The 12,839-nt window shown below is 42.2% G+C and overlaps 1 protein-coding gene across 5 annotated transcripts in view; it reads left to right on the forward strand.

Moving 5' to 3' along the window:
* sr (stripe) overlaps positions 1–11,410 on the forward strand; it is a 44,781-nt gene extending 33,371 nt beyond the window's left edge. For 3 of the 5 annotated variants that reach the window (NM_079671.2, NM_001275764.1, NM_169786.3), the window contains 2 exons: positions 2,817–3,482; positions 6,222–9,576. In NM_079671.2, coding sequence (NP_524395.2) covers positions 2,817–3,482; positions 6,222–8,308 — 2,753 coding nt within the window. In that variant the 3' untranslated portion in view covers positions 8,309–9,576. Of the gene's footprint in view, positions 1–2,816; positions 3,483–6,221 lie in introns of all 5 variants that reach the window. The other 2 variants (NM_001170172.2, NM_001300455.1) reach the window with 2 other exon arrangements.
* Positions 11,411–12,839: the final 1,429 nt, after the last annotated feature.

The following is a 12,839-nucleotide window of genomic DNA, read 5'->3' on the forward strand; positions in this document are numbered from 1 at the left end:
GATGGACTTTGTTGCCGCCCGGCCATTCCATCATCGTTTCGTTTTGGCTCCGTGTCGCATGCAACTTGCATGTTTTCTATCTATGTATCTGCAAGATACTTTTTCCTTCCAACACACACACATATTTGACTAATGATCGCCATCCCTTCTCCTTTAAACGTTTCTCCAATTTCTTTTCATATTAATAAGAAAACAAAAAACAAAGCAAAAACTTGTATTATTATTGTTATTATTAATTGAGATATATTTTTTTTTTTTTCGTGCTGTGTACCAAGGCTGTGAATGCAAATCTGTCGATATTTGAGTACCGTATAGTATTGCACAAGATCCCCCAAGACAACAAACTTGTAGTTTATTTTTGGAGCCGTTAAGTAGCCAAAGGTCGCTTAGTGCGTCTCAAAATTTAATCCTCAATGAGGTCTTCAATGCTGCCAATGAAAACAAATGGTTAAAAATCAAAAAAATAACCTGGGACCTGGGGGTCAGCCATGGCCTATCCTATTCCCCCTTCCTCAATTGCCAAAGCAAACAAATTGGCGCCCATCTATACGATTGTTAACACTCTCGACCGGGGCGAAATAATAATAATAATAATAATAAGGAGGGGGGAAGAGCGTATAGAACTCCAAGTGGAACTATGGAAATGGCTAGAGTTATAGCGACAGCTGCAACCGGTTTGGCAAAACTTAATTAAAATAATATCAACATAACAATTTTTTCATGCTCGGCGCTTTTTTTTTTTTCTTTTTTTCTTCCTCATCGAGCCGTTAAATGTATCTTTCGGATATCCATCTCACTCTGGCGCACAGCCACTGCCAATATTCATTCATGGCAAAGCGATCTTGACGTGTGTTGTGTTGTCTGTCCTACTACACTAAAAACAAAATCAGGAAAAATGCTATGCAAAAATATGCAGAGTGAAAGAAGTCAGGGGATCCGGGCCGGAGACAAGATTTACAATATACATAAACGCAGACGTCGGTACGAAACAGTGGCACTTGCCTATGACGAACGTTGTGAGCCGGAAAATCGGAAAATCTCTAAATGGTAAACGGGCGTCAAGCAAGATCTCTAAAGCGATTGCGCTGTTAGTCAGTCAAAGTTTCATACCACAGCCAATCGTAATCTTCTTAGGCAGTTGCCACTGTAGATAAGCAACAGCATCGCTTGCCGTTGTTGGTTTTTCTTGATTTTTTTTTTTTTTTTTTTCATTTAAGGGAGTGTCAATTGTTAGCCAAGTTATTAAGAACCACAGGGGAAGACAAAGACCGGGCCAAGAAGTCCAAAGAGGTGGTAGTTGGCTTCGATTCGATGCTCTCTACTCCAACCAGTTTTTCAGACTTTGAAAGGTTCGAGGTATTGGATTTTATTTCGGCCGCCCGCGGATGATTCATGTGGCAAGCCAGTGAAGAGAAAAAAAAAATTAAAAAAATAAAGGCAGATACAAATCTTTGATCGACTGTAAAAATTATTGACTCGGGCGCATAATTTTATGAATGAACAAAACACAAAAAGGCACAAAGCACAGCACGCGCGGTCTCAGCCAACACAAATGTGTATCTACAACATGCTGTGTAAATGTATCTGTATCTGCATCTGTAGCTGTAGTCGGTATCTGAGTCGGTATATCTGCGGCCCGACGTTTTTGAATGTAATTTCACTCGCTGCCCGTCTGGAGTGCACTTTGCCATGGAAATTATGCGTGAAATCAAATGTAAATAAAGGAGAAAAAAAAAAAGCAAAAGTGCCAAAAGCGGGACGCTCTCTTCCGCCGATGTTGCCTCTTCGTACATCCGACAGATACGCCGTGGCACGGTAGTTATTTTGGCGCATAGCTGCCTGTCAACACAAGTGCACTTGTAATGCAAATCAACGCGGTCAAGCCTTTGCCACGGAGGAAAAACAAAAAAAAAAAACAAACAAAAAAAACGGAAAAAATGTAAAAATAATAAAATAAAACAACACTCGAGAGCCTCGGATGACGCCACATCGAATGGCGGGGGAAGACCCAGACCCAATGCCACAAACTCGTTGCAGATGGCAATCGCAAATTCGGTTAGTTTATCTGTGATAAACACACATAGCCATAGCCATAGACATGGACAGAGATAACTACAAAATAAATAATAAGCCAAGTTTATGAGACATTTGTTTAGAAAAATTGGCCAGCCACATCTCTAATTGAGAGACTTGCATAAGTTTGCGGCAGTGGATTGCGTAAGGTCACCGAATGACCCACTTCCCGGAATCGAGGTCCGATCCGAAACCTGTGGGGTGATGAGGATGACAATGATGATGATGAGCCATGGGAAAGACGACTGTTCTACTTCTCAGGGCTCAGAGCTGCAAACTACGAGCTGCTAAGTGCTTAATCTATCTTAATTTAATTGCCTGCGATCGCAATCGTGGGCGCAGGAGGCGAAAGTCTCTGCGACAGAGACCCCAAAGACAACAACTCGATGGCAAATTAAATTGTTAAGTAATTTCACCACTTGATGACCCGAAGTACTCACTCATTCAGCGAACGGGTTATGCAATCGAACAGCTGTCGTGGCAAATCAATTGAAAGCCAAAGTGCGCGGCATTCGCAATTATGATTTTGCATTTGTGTCCGTCTGCGGTCAACAGCTTTGATTGCACTCGACATTTCGTCTTAAATTTAATAGAAATATATATCAGTTCGATAAAATTAGTTGGAAACTATAAGCACATAATAAGTAACAAATAACTGAAGTATAAATTCTTTACTTTATATTTAGTACCTAAGTTATAGCTCTGCTCAATTTATTAATTCGCATTTCTTTCTATTTTTGCAGGCGGCGTAGCCCCTGGAACTCCATCAGCGGCCATGATCATGGAAGGGCTTGAAACCCTGGTGGCGCCAACGCATCACGCATTCCTGCTCACCGAGACGGCCGCGGCCGCTCACTTCAATGTGCTGAGCTTCGACACCTGTCTGTTCAAGACGAGCACGGCGGCCCAGAGCAGCGGCAGTCCGTCGACGGCCACCTACCTGAGTCCCGCCCAATTCGGAGGCAGTCATCACGGCGGCGCCAGCACCAGCAGCAACTCCCTGAACTCCTCCTCGACCGCATCCTCGTCGTCCACGTCGTCCTCGCTGCTCCACTACACCACAGCTTCGGCAGCTGCCGCTGCTGCAGCCGCCGCTGCTGCATCCGCCAACAATTCAGTGCTTCGTGCCCGCAATCAGACGGCCACGCCCACCCAGGGCGGTAGTCCGGGACACGTGGCCGTACAGCCCAGCGCCACCGCCAGCAGCGGACGCAGTTCGGCCTCCCATCTCAGCCTGCTGAACACCAGTGGCCAGCATAGTCCCACCTCATCGGCCGTCGAGCAGGTGGAGGCCCACAAGCAGCTGATCGAGGCGCTGCCGGGCGACCTCAACACACCGGTGACCACGTCCAGCGATATTCCCTCGTTCTTCGGACCCACCACCGTCGTGGAGCCACCGCCCATTACTGGTGAGTACTAAAAACTATGAAATACTTGGACTGATAGTTGCATTAAGAGAGATCTTATAAGAATTACATTACATTACAAAACATATAAACATATTGAAATCATTTTTGTTGATCAGTTCGCTAGTACGAATATGCAGAGTTAGTAATCTTAGCTTTTTATTCATTCCATAAATACTCGTATCTCCTTAGAAAGGAACTACCGTAGTGGAGATAATTTAGAACGTAGCGAAAGTACATATATATTCCTTGTCAAGATAGTTCAATATTGTAATACGGCCTATAAATCGTCGACACAAAAGCCTCAAAACATTTATAGAGTTTTGCCTGGTGGCTGCGCCCCATCGTCTGGTAGGAAAAGTCGGACCGTGAGTTTTCTTTATCTGCTGCTAATGGATGCAGCTTGCAGCTGCCACATGTTGCAGTGGCAGTAGTGGCGCAGTTGCAGTCCGCATGGAGTCCGCAACTAATCCGTTGTCAGTCCTAAGTCTCAACATAAATCAGCTCGAGCGGAGAGCGCAGAAACTGTCGTTATGTTGGCCCCATATCTTGACTTACTTCTGCGCCACTCCAAAGTATCTCGGCTTTGTCTTTCACCGGACGACTTACCACAACCTTTTCTCCATTCGGCTTGCCCCCTTGCCCCACAGCGGCAAGTTCAAAATCGAAAATAAACATTCGAAAAATGTTGAAGTACCAATTTTTTGAGGCATTTCTTTATTTGCACGTCTTCTGATTTGTTGATCTTGTTTTTCAATTTTGGATTTCTTTTTTTTTTCATTATTATTTTTGAGATTTTGTTATTTGGTGTGTGCGTTTGCCGTAATAAATTCGTTTCGTATTATTAAGTTATGAGGCATTTAAAGCGGCCTCCAGCCAAGAGTTTCATATATACTTTTGGTCTTTGCTCACATAAATATAAATTAATAAAAATGTTGACATCCCAATGGCTATATCGCCGTATAGACTTCACAAAATTTATGTCATAAAATTTTCAGTTTTATTTTTGCGCTCACTTTTCATTAATGTCAAATAAAATTGAATTTTGCAATGATCACGGCGCAGCGTTCTCATATTTCTAAGACTGCATACTAATAATAAAAAAAATATATAAAAAAAACAACAACAACAAAACAGCAACAACATCGCTTAATTAATCTAGAGAAGGCAACAACAGCGGCGCATGTATTAAACATTTCCGTTCAGTGTCAATGTTTCGAGCGCAATTTTCTCACTAGACGCTGCCGCAAGATACGCGTATCGGACTTGAATATATATATACGTATGTATATATCTACGGACATATGGAGCTGCATTTCTAATTGAATTAAGGCAAAGCAAATAAAGTATACTAGATTTGCTGCTGCTGCTGCTGCTATCAAAAACAATTGAGTTTAATTGCTCTCTTCTCTGCCACAAAGAATGACAAATTTTGCGCCTCATCTCTAGCCGCCGAGAGCGTTTAGATCCATTGAAAATGCATAAAAACATATATCAGATTCATTTGTGTCTAAAATATGTTTTAGCTATAAAGTTTGCCAGAAGCCAAAAAAATGTCACTCGTAAATTCTGGCCACAACCCACGCAGCGACGACTTCTTGGCCAAAACGCTAAATGAAAGAAGCACAGCGAAGCAGCAGAACGGCAGAAATCATAGACATGGGCAATTTTCAAATGAAAATCCATTAAAACAATTTGCATGACAATGATGGAGCGGCATTTAATCGCCAAACTTGGCAAGCTGGCGAAACTGCTGGCCATGTCTCACTCACTCGGATTGGAGGGTTTGGACGAGTTGGTTGGACCAAGGCTCCATATTGGCCAGACTGGAATGCGTCTGCTTTCGGCCCTGTCACAAAATGAAACATAATTTGTTGTCAACTTTTTCTTCTTTCTTTTTCTTTTTCTTTTTTTGTTTTGTTTTTTTTTTTTTTTTTTCTGGCGGCACACATAATTTGCCCTGACAGCATTAATGGGGCTTGCAAATATATATTTTATGGAACAATAGAAACGCTATCGCGAAAATTTCTGTGAATCGCAATGCATTGCGCGCTTTGCCACTCCGAAAACCAGATTGATGTCGCAGCACATTAGGCGCATTGCAACTCAATCAATATCCAGGCTAAAGCTCAACTCCAACTCCGGCATTAATGACGACAATCGTGAGCAGTAAAAAAAAAAAGAAACAGAAACGAGGGGGGGGGGGAGTAGAGTAGAGCTGGAAAAGATATATTCCCGGCATGGTAGCCGCGTAATTAGTCTTCTCGCCGACACTTTTGCCTGGCCCCCAATGGCAACTGGCAGCTTCTGCACTTCTGCTCCTCTGGACTTCTGGGCACGATGAGCGATGAGCGATGATGCGACCTCCCGTGTCGTTCGATTTCCGCGAAATCAAAGCGCGCCCAGCTGCAGTTGCAGTTGCCCAGTGCCAATGCCAATGCCGTTCGGGCGAACTGTGATTGATATCGTTGCAACAGCAACACCAGCAACTCAAGCAGCACACCAGCAATCAAGGCTTTCAGGGCAATGATTTACTGTTTCATATAACCCAAAATATCAGCCAGAGGGTTTCATTCTGTCATAATGCGGCATGGAATTCTTTAGAACTTTATGCAAAAAACCAAACAGATCATAGGTTCAAGAAATATTGCACTATTGTGACTTTTAAATCATTAGGATGAAAATATTTCCTTAAAAAGAACCACTCAACTAACTCAAATATACTTTCGTCCTCAATTGCAGGTTCCATCGAATCCGAGGATCTGTCTTTGGAACCCCAGGTGATATCTGTGGCCAGTCCCGTGTTGTCACATTGCAGTCCGTTGAAGGAGGAGCGCAGCACTCCGCCAGCATTGGCCATTGTCAAGGAAGAATCAAGTAATAATAGTTGTAATATGTACCCACAACACAACAACAACAACAACAACAACAACAACACAACATCATCATCAACAACAACAACAAGCAAACAGACAACAAGCGAAAGCAACACCGAGTGCGTTGGCTCACCAGGCAACCATACACAATCACACCAACAGCAACAACAACAGCTGCAACACAACAACACGAGCAGCAGCAACAGCAATTGCCACCACAGTCACCAACAGCAGCAGCAGCAGCAGCAGCAGCAACACATGAGCTCCCCGCAACAACAATACCAACAACACCAAATATTACACCAACAACAACAATTGCCAAATCACCACCATCATCACCATCACCACCACCACCATCACAGTCAGCTACAACAACTCCAACAACAACAGCAACAACAACAACAACAGCAGCAACACCAACAACAGCCGCTACACCAACAACAACAACTGCAACACCAGCAACAGCAACAACACCACCAACAACACTATCAACAACATGCCATTCAACACCAGCAATCACAACAGCAGGCTAGCAAAATCTCATATCGTGGCATTTTCACCACCACAGGCAACGCGATGAACGCAGCAGCTGCCGCAGCAGCCGCCGCAGCACAGCAGCAACACCAACAGCAGCAGCAGCACCAGCAACAACTTCCCTCCCCGCAACTGGGCGTCCTGGCAGGACCGATGTCTCCGCCCTCAAATAGCTTGGGCAACAGCTGGGGTCTGCCCAGTCCGGACAAGACCATGTTCCAGCCGCCCCTGTTCAGCCTGCCCGCTCACTATGCCACCATGCAGCAGCAGCAGCAACAGCAGCAGCAGCAGCAGCAGCAGCAGCAACAACAGCAAGCAGCAGGAGCTGCTCCCTCGCCCTACGACGATGGACGAGCTGCAGCAGCAGCGGCGGCACAGCATGCCGAGCTCTTGGGCTTGACCATGGATTGCACACCTCTCTTGCTGAAACAACCGCCACCAAGTTACGCCGGAGCCTCCGCCGGCTTCCCGGGTCTGGGTGACCTGCACAGCAGTCACGAGCAGCAGTTGCAACAGCAACAGTATGTGCGATCACAGCCGAAATATCAATGGCTTGACTCACCAGCGGACTATGCCCAGCAGCAACAGCAAGTGCAGCAGGTGCAGCAGCAGCAGCAGCAACAGCAGACTCTGGTGCTGCCAGGACCCACTTCATCCGCCAGTTCCAGCAATGCCGCTCTGGGCGTTTTAATACCCAAGCAGGAGAACTATCCCGATATGCAGCCCAGCTCGAATGGCACCGGCTATTCCGGCGGATCTGGTGGCAGTTCGGCGGCAGCTGCTGCCGCCGCTGCTGCAGCAGCAGCAGCAGTGCAACTGGCCGAGTACAGTCCATCCACCAGCAAGGGACACGAGATCCTGTCGCAGGTCTATCAGCAGAGCACTGTGCCCTTGAAACTGGTGCCCGTGAAGCCGCGCAAGTATCCCAATCGCCCCAGCAAGACGCCCGTGCATGAGCGACCCTACGCCTGTCCGGTGGAGAACTGCGACCGTAGGTTCTCCCGTTCCGACGAGCTCACCCGCCACATACGCATCCATACGGGCCAGAAGCCCTTCCAGTGCCGCATCTGCATGCGCAGCTTTAGTCGCAGTGATCACCTCACCACCCACATTCGCACCCATACCGGCGAGAAGCCCTTTAGCTGCGACATTTGCGGCAGGAAGTTCGCGCGATCCGATGAGAAGAAGCGCCACGCCAAGGTGCATCTGAAGCAGCGCATCAAGAAGGAAAAGGTGCGCGGCGAACAGCAGCAGCAACAGCAACAGCAGCAGCAGCAACAACAACAGCAGCAGCAGCAGCAGTTGCAGCAACAACAGGAGCAGCATCATTTGAGCCTGCAGCAACATCAGCAGTATCAGCAGCATCACCTGCTGCACTCCGCCGATTTGGCCATAGTCACCTCCAGTGCGAGCATGTAGAGACTAGAGAACTCGGCATCCAGCGTTGACCAGGCCCAGACTCCAACTCCAACACCAGCTCCGGCTGCAACACAGAAAGTTAGTCTGGCCCTGGCTCTGGATCTCGACGAGAGCGCCTTTCCCTTCGAGCTGACATCCGACTATGGCACCCTGTCGCCGCTCACCAGTCCCAGGCAGTTCAATTACGTTTGGGTTGGCCAGGACTCCAGTCAGCCCTTCTTCTACAAGGACAACGTCAGCGTCCAGGAGAAGTAGAGCTCATCCGGAAGGCAAGCCGTCGAGTGGAATCAATCGCTGATGCTGAATAATCACTTAGTGTATACTTAAACGGTAGTCGTAGGAACGGGGTTGTGCTAACAGCAAAATCTATGCAAGACATTAAATAGTAAAGAAGATACAATATGCTACAGTTAGCCTAGATAATATTTCACACATCCAAGAATGGTCAGGATAGGAAATCGAGATATCGAGTAATCATGAAATTAAGAGAATCAAGAAATCGAACAAACAAAACAGAGTTACTAACCATACAAAGCCTAACTAAAGCAAATTGATTGATTACTAACTATATTCGATGTAATTGAAATGGGAAAATATTTAACTTATGTCTCTAATACTGTGATCTCATGTGTAATAATTATTAATTTTAATTTCTTTACATAACTGCAAGTAACCAGTAATAATTTTAAAAATTATAATCCTTTCGCCTTTGCCTAGCTAATGTTCATTTTTTAAAAATGCTAACACAAACGAAACACACAAACACTAATTTATTGCATTTTAAAATAATTATACATATACGTAATATGTATATCTATTATAATTATTAACTTATTATCTTAGAGGTTTAGATTTAGGTTTTAACATACAGAATACACGAAAACGAACACACACAAATCTTAGCATATCAGTTTTTCCTCTAAGCATTATAAATTGCATAAGTTCAAAACAAAAGTTACATTTAAAATCGGTAAATGGAATTTTCGTGTGCTAAAAAACGAGAAACTTGTTTAACGGAAACGGAAACGACGAAAAAACTTAAAATTGAAAAATGAACCCAGTGTACTTCCTTAATTGATTCGAAATCAAAACGGCAAATGAAAATGAAATGTTATTATACATTATAAATACATATATTTATCTTGAATACGTTTATGTTCAATCTACTGTAGAAAAGAAATTTCTTCTTAGTTCGTAATGGTTTATTTTAAGTTTAAGTAATTTTTATATTTTTAGTTTACTTTACCTTGCAAAATATATAACAATTTAAAAAAAAAAAAAAAATATTTCATTTGTGTTATTATTTATTGTGTTATTTATTGATTTTCAAAAGCAAAAAAAAACGAATGGTGCATGCTAAGTAGATGGTTTCGGCTCGTAGTATTTGGCAATAAGGATCGCATAAAACGTTAAGAACTTCGTAGTTGTTAGACAATAGAAATATTGAATACGCAGCAGTACAAGTACAAGAAAATCCAAAAGTCCCAATTCGAAACTTATTCCAAAAACTATGTATTTTCCATAGCCATACGAACTTTTGTATGGCTATGAATCACACAGTATACATATAAAATAAGTATAAATGAAATTAGATAACGAAATTTTAAAGCTCGGCTTATTCTGAATGAGTCTGGCGCCTCAAAAATGTTAGCCTAACGAACATGAAAGCGAAGTAGAAAGTGTGGAAAAGCACGAAAAACGCAGTAACCGAAACAGAAACTTAAATGAAACTCTTGTGCCACTTGACAAATATATTTGTTGATGTATACATACATACTCGTACATACATAAATGTAGAGAGCAACGATAGCTAAAATACGATAGTAACGAAAGTGACGAAAGTAACGAATGGTTTGAGAATGTTTTAAATTCGAATCTATTTTATAGCAAAAACAATGGTGAACATACATATATTTTGCATAGCCGCTAAAATCAGTCACAAATTAGCATTAGAACCGAGTTAGCTATAAACTTATTGTATAACTAGGAAATAGGTGAAGAAGGGCAGTGCCAGCATGGAAAACAACTTTTCACCAAGAAGTTTAACATTAATCTATATATTTGTATTGAAAGTTTGTCATTTCTTAGCTAGCATAGTGTTCGAAGTAAGTCACAAAGTATCCAAAATGCAAATGAATGTGTGAAACTTATGTGCCATCAAGAAAACAAATGAAGCTTATAAATAAAAAAATAAAAAAAAAAACACGGACAAATGAAAAATAACAATTATACCTAAGAGAAGATTTTGAAATTTTAAACGTTGTGATTTATATTGTTCATTTGATGCATGGTTCAGTGTTAATAACTATTATTCAGTCATTTTTCCAAACGGGCGAGGCTTATTAAGCAAATTATATCCATAGGTGTATTTAATTGTGTACATAAGTAGATGGATGTGTTTATATCTCAAGTTGCTTATGGACAGTTTTTCTTCCATATATATATACAATACATATATATATATATATATATATATACATATATACATTACACGAATGTAGAATTCACTTGGATAAATGTATTTTATTGATGCATTCTTAGCTAGACAACAATTATTCGTAGCTAAGCCAAATACAAATTCAAATTCAAATACGAATACATTTAATGCTCAAACGGTGAGGCAGCTTGAAAAGTGTGTTTCTTGTAGTTTTCGCATTGCAGTTCAAATATAATTTGTTTGTGCGTTAAAATACATACATAGTTAATCTAAGTGTTTATTAATGTCCATTGTGTGCACATCAAGTATGTTACTTAACTACCCATTCAAATGAGTATACCAAATACGAATAGGCTCTCAATTCGCTAACTCTAATTTCCAAGACTGTCTTTGTGTTTAGATTGTTAAGTCTGTCGAATCGGTTCTATCATCCAAAATTGGGGCAGTCTCTCCATCTGCTCCACTATATCAGTTCGCTCTTATAAATTCCACACCTAAAATATGTATATCCCTAAGCATAAGTTGATATTTTATGTCAAATAAAAACTAACAATATTCAGATTATATATTAAATACGTGAACAAAAAAAAACAAACAAATATGCAAATTTGGCGAAAACACTTTTTGAACCAATTAAACAAACGAAATTTAAAATTGAACCAACTAACCGTCTTTTCATTTTTTATTTCTGGATGATGTACATATGTACATCTCGCACGTTTCGTCGAATGGATTTCGCTGTGGTCATATAAATTAGTTAGGCATTCGTTTCAATAAGCCATATCGTGGCCATATATAGCTGCGAAATGCAGCCCCAATAAAAAGCGCAATAAAATTGAAAATAATAGCCAAAGCTGGCCACAAGACGACGACACGAACGATATATGCCAGCACTCAAAACTAATGAAATGTTCCAAACTCCAAAGCGATTGCAGCCACCAGCAGGAAAGTAGACTGACCAGAAAGAAACGAAACGAAACGAAACGCGCCAGTCGATTGCACTGGTGATTCTTCTCCTGACCACCGCCGCTCACCTGTTGCCACCGATCCCGATTCCGATTCCGATCCCGATCCCGATCCTCGAGGAAAGAAGCAGGCCGGCTGGGCTGCCAGCAGCGACAGGCGCATGTCGGGTATGAAATTCTTCAGTTTTCCCGGCTGCCAAAGACGAGCAGCCAATGTCTCGGGGATGCGGCCAAAGTTATGAGCGCAATTCTATCGTAAAAATGCAAAAAGGCCACCAAAAGTGGTTAGCCAGCGAAGAATGACAGATGCTCTAACAGATCCATTGAAAATATGAAAACAAATTACACTGCATTGTTATTTTATGGAGCTAATATGGCGTTTTATAATGCAGATATCATATATAAAGAGCTTTTAATTTTTGTAGTTTCTAAGCTATCCAACTATCCGACTACTTATACATTTAAAATGAAATGTAAAATAAACATGGGTTCTATTTAAACAAGTCGTTATTCAACTTTTCAAATTTGTTTTATATTTATTTTGATTTTAGTTTTGTGCCCCTAACAAGTGTATCAAATTACAACAAGTTTGCTCATTTATTCACAGAATATTGGCTTCTGAACAATATTATAGATTCGTGATGAAATAAAAAAAAAAATTGGCGCCCTCTCTTTTCGTTCGCATGAATATTTAAAAGGGCACTGATAATACAAAACTAAATCAACTTATTTTGGGAAATATTCGCTTCTATGAAAATGCAGTTTCTTATAGAAATAGAAATCTAAGCAATTTAAGGCGTACAAACGAATCAGTATATTAGGAATTCCTCTTCGAATAGGGCATGAAAATGCAAAATGCTTTCACGGCTGCGGCTTCCACGTCTTCGGCCTCTCGATTGCCACAGTTAAGGTTCTTCGCCTTGGCCGAAACTAGAAATTCTTGTCTGCGCAGCAATCATCATCGAACGAGAGCAGGAGCAACAGCAGCAGCAACAGCAGCCGAGGAGGGAGGTGGAGCTCGAGGAGATCAGACTGTAGGAGCTCGAGGAGCTGGAGGTTCACCTTGTGATTTGTGGGCTTGCGGTACAATTTGAGCCGCGAGCTGTGGCTACCAATGGCCAGTTGTTAC

This window comes from Drosophila melanogaster, chromosome 3R (assembly GCF_000001215.4).
Source record: "Drosophila melanogaster chromosome 3R".
NCBI classification, from domain to species: Eukaryota; Metazoa; Arthropoda; class Insecta; order Diptera; family Drosophilidae; genus Drosophila; species Drosophila melanogaster.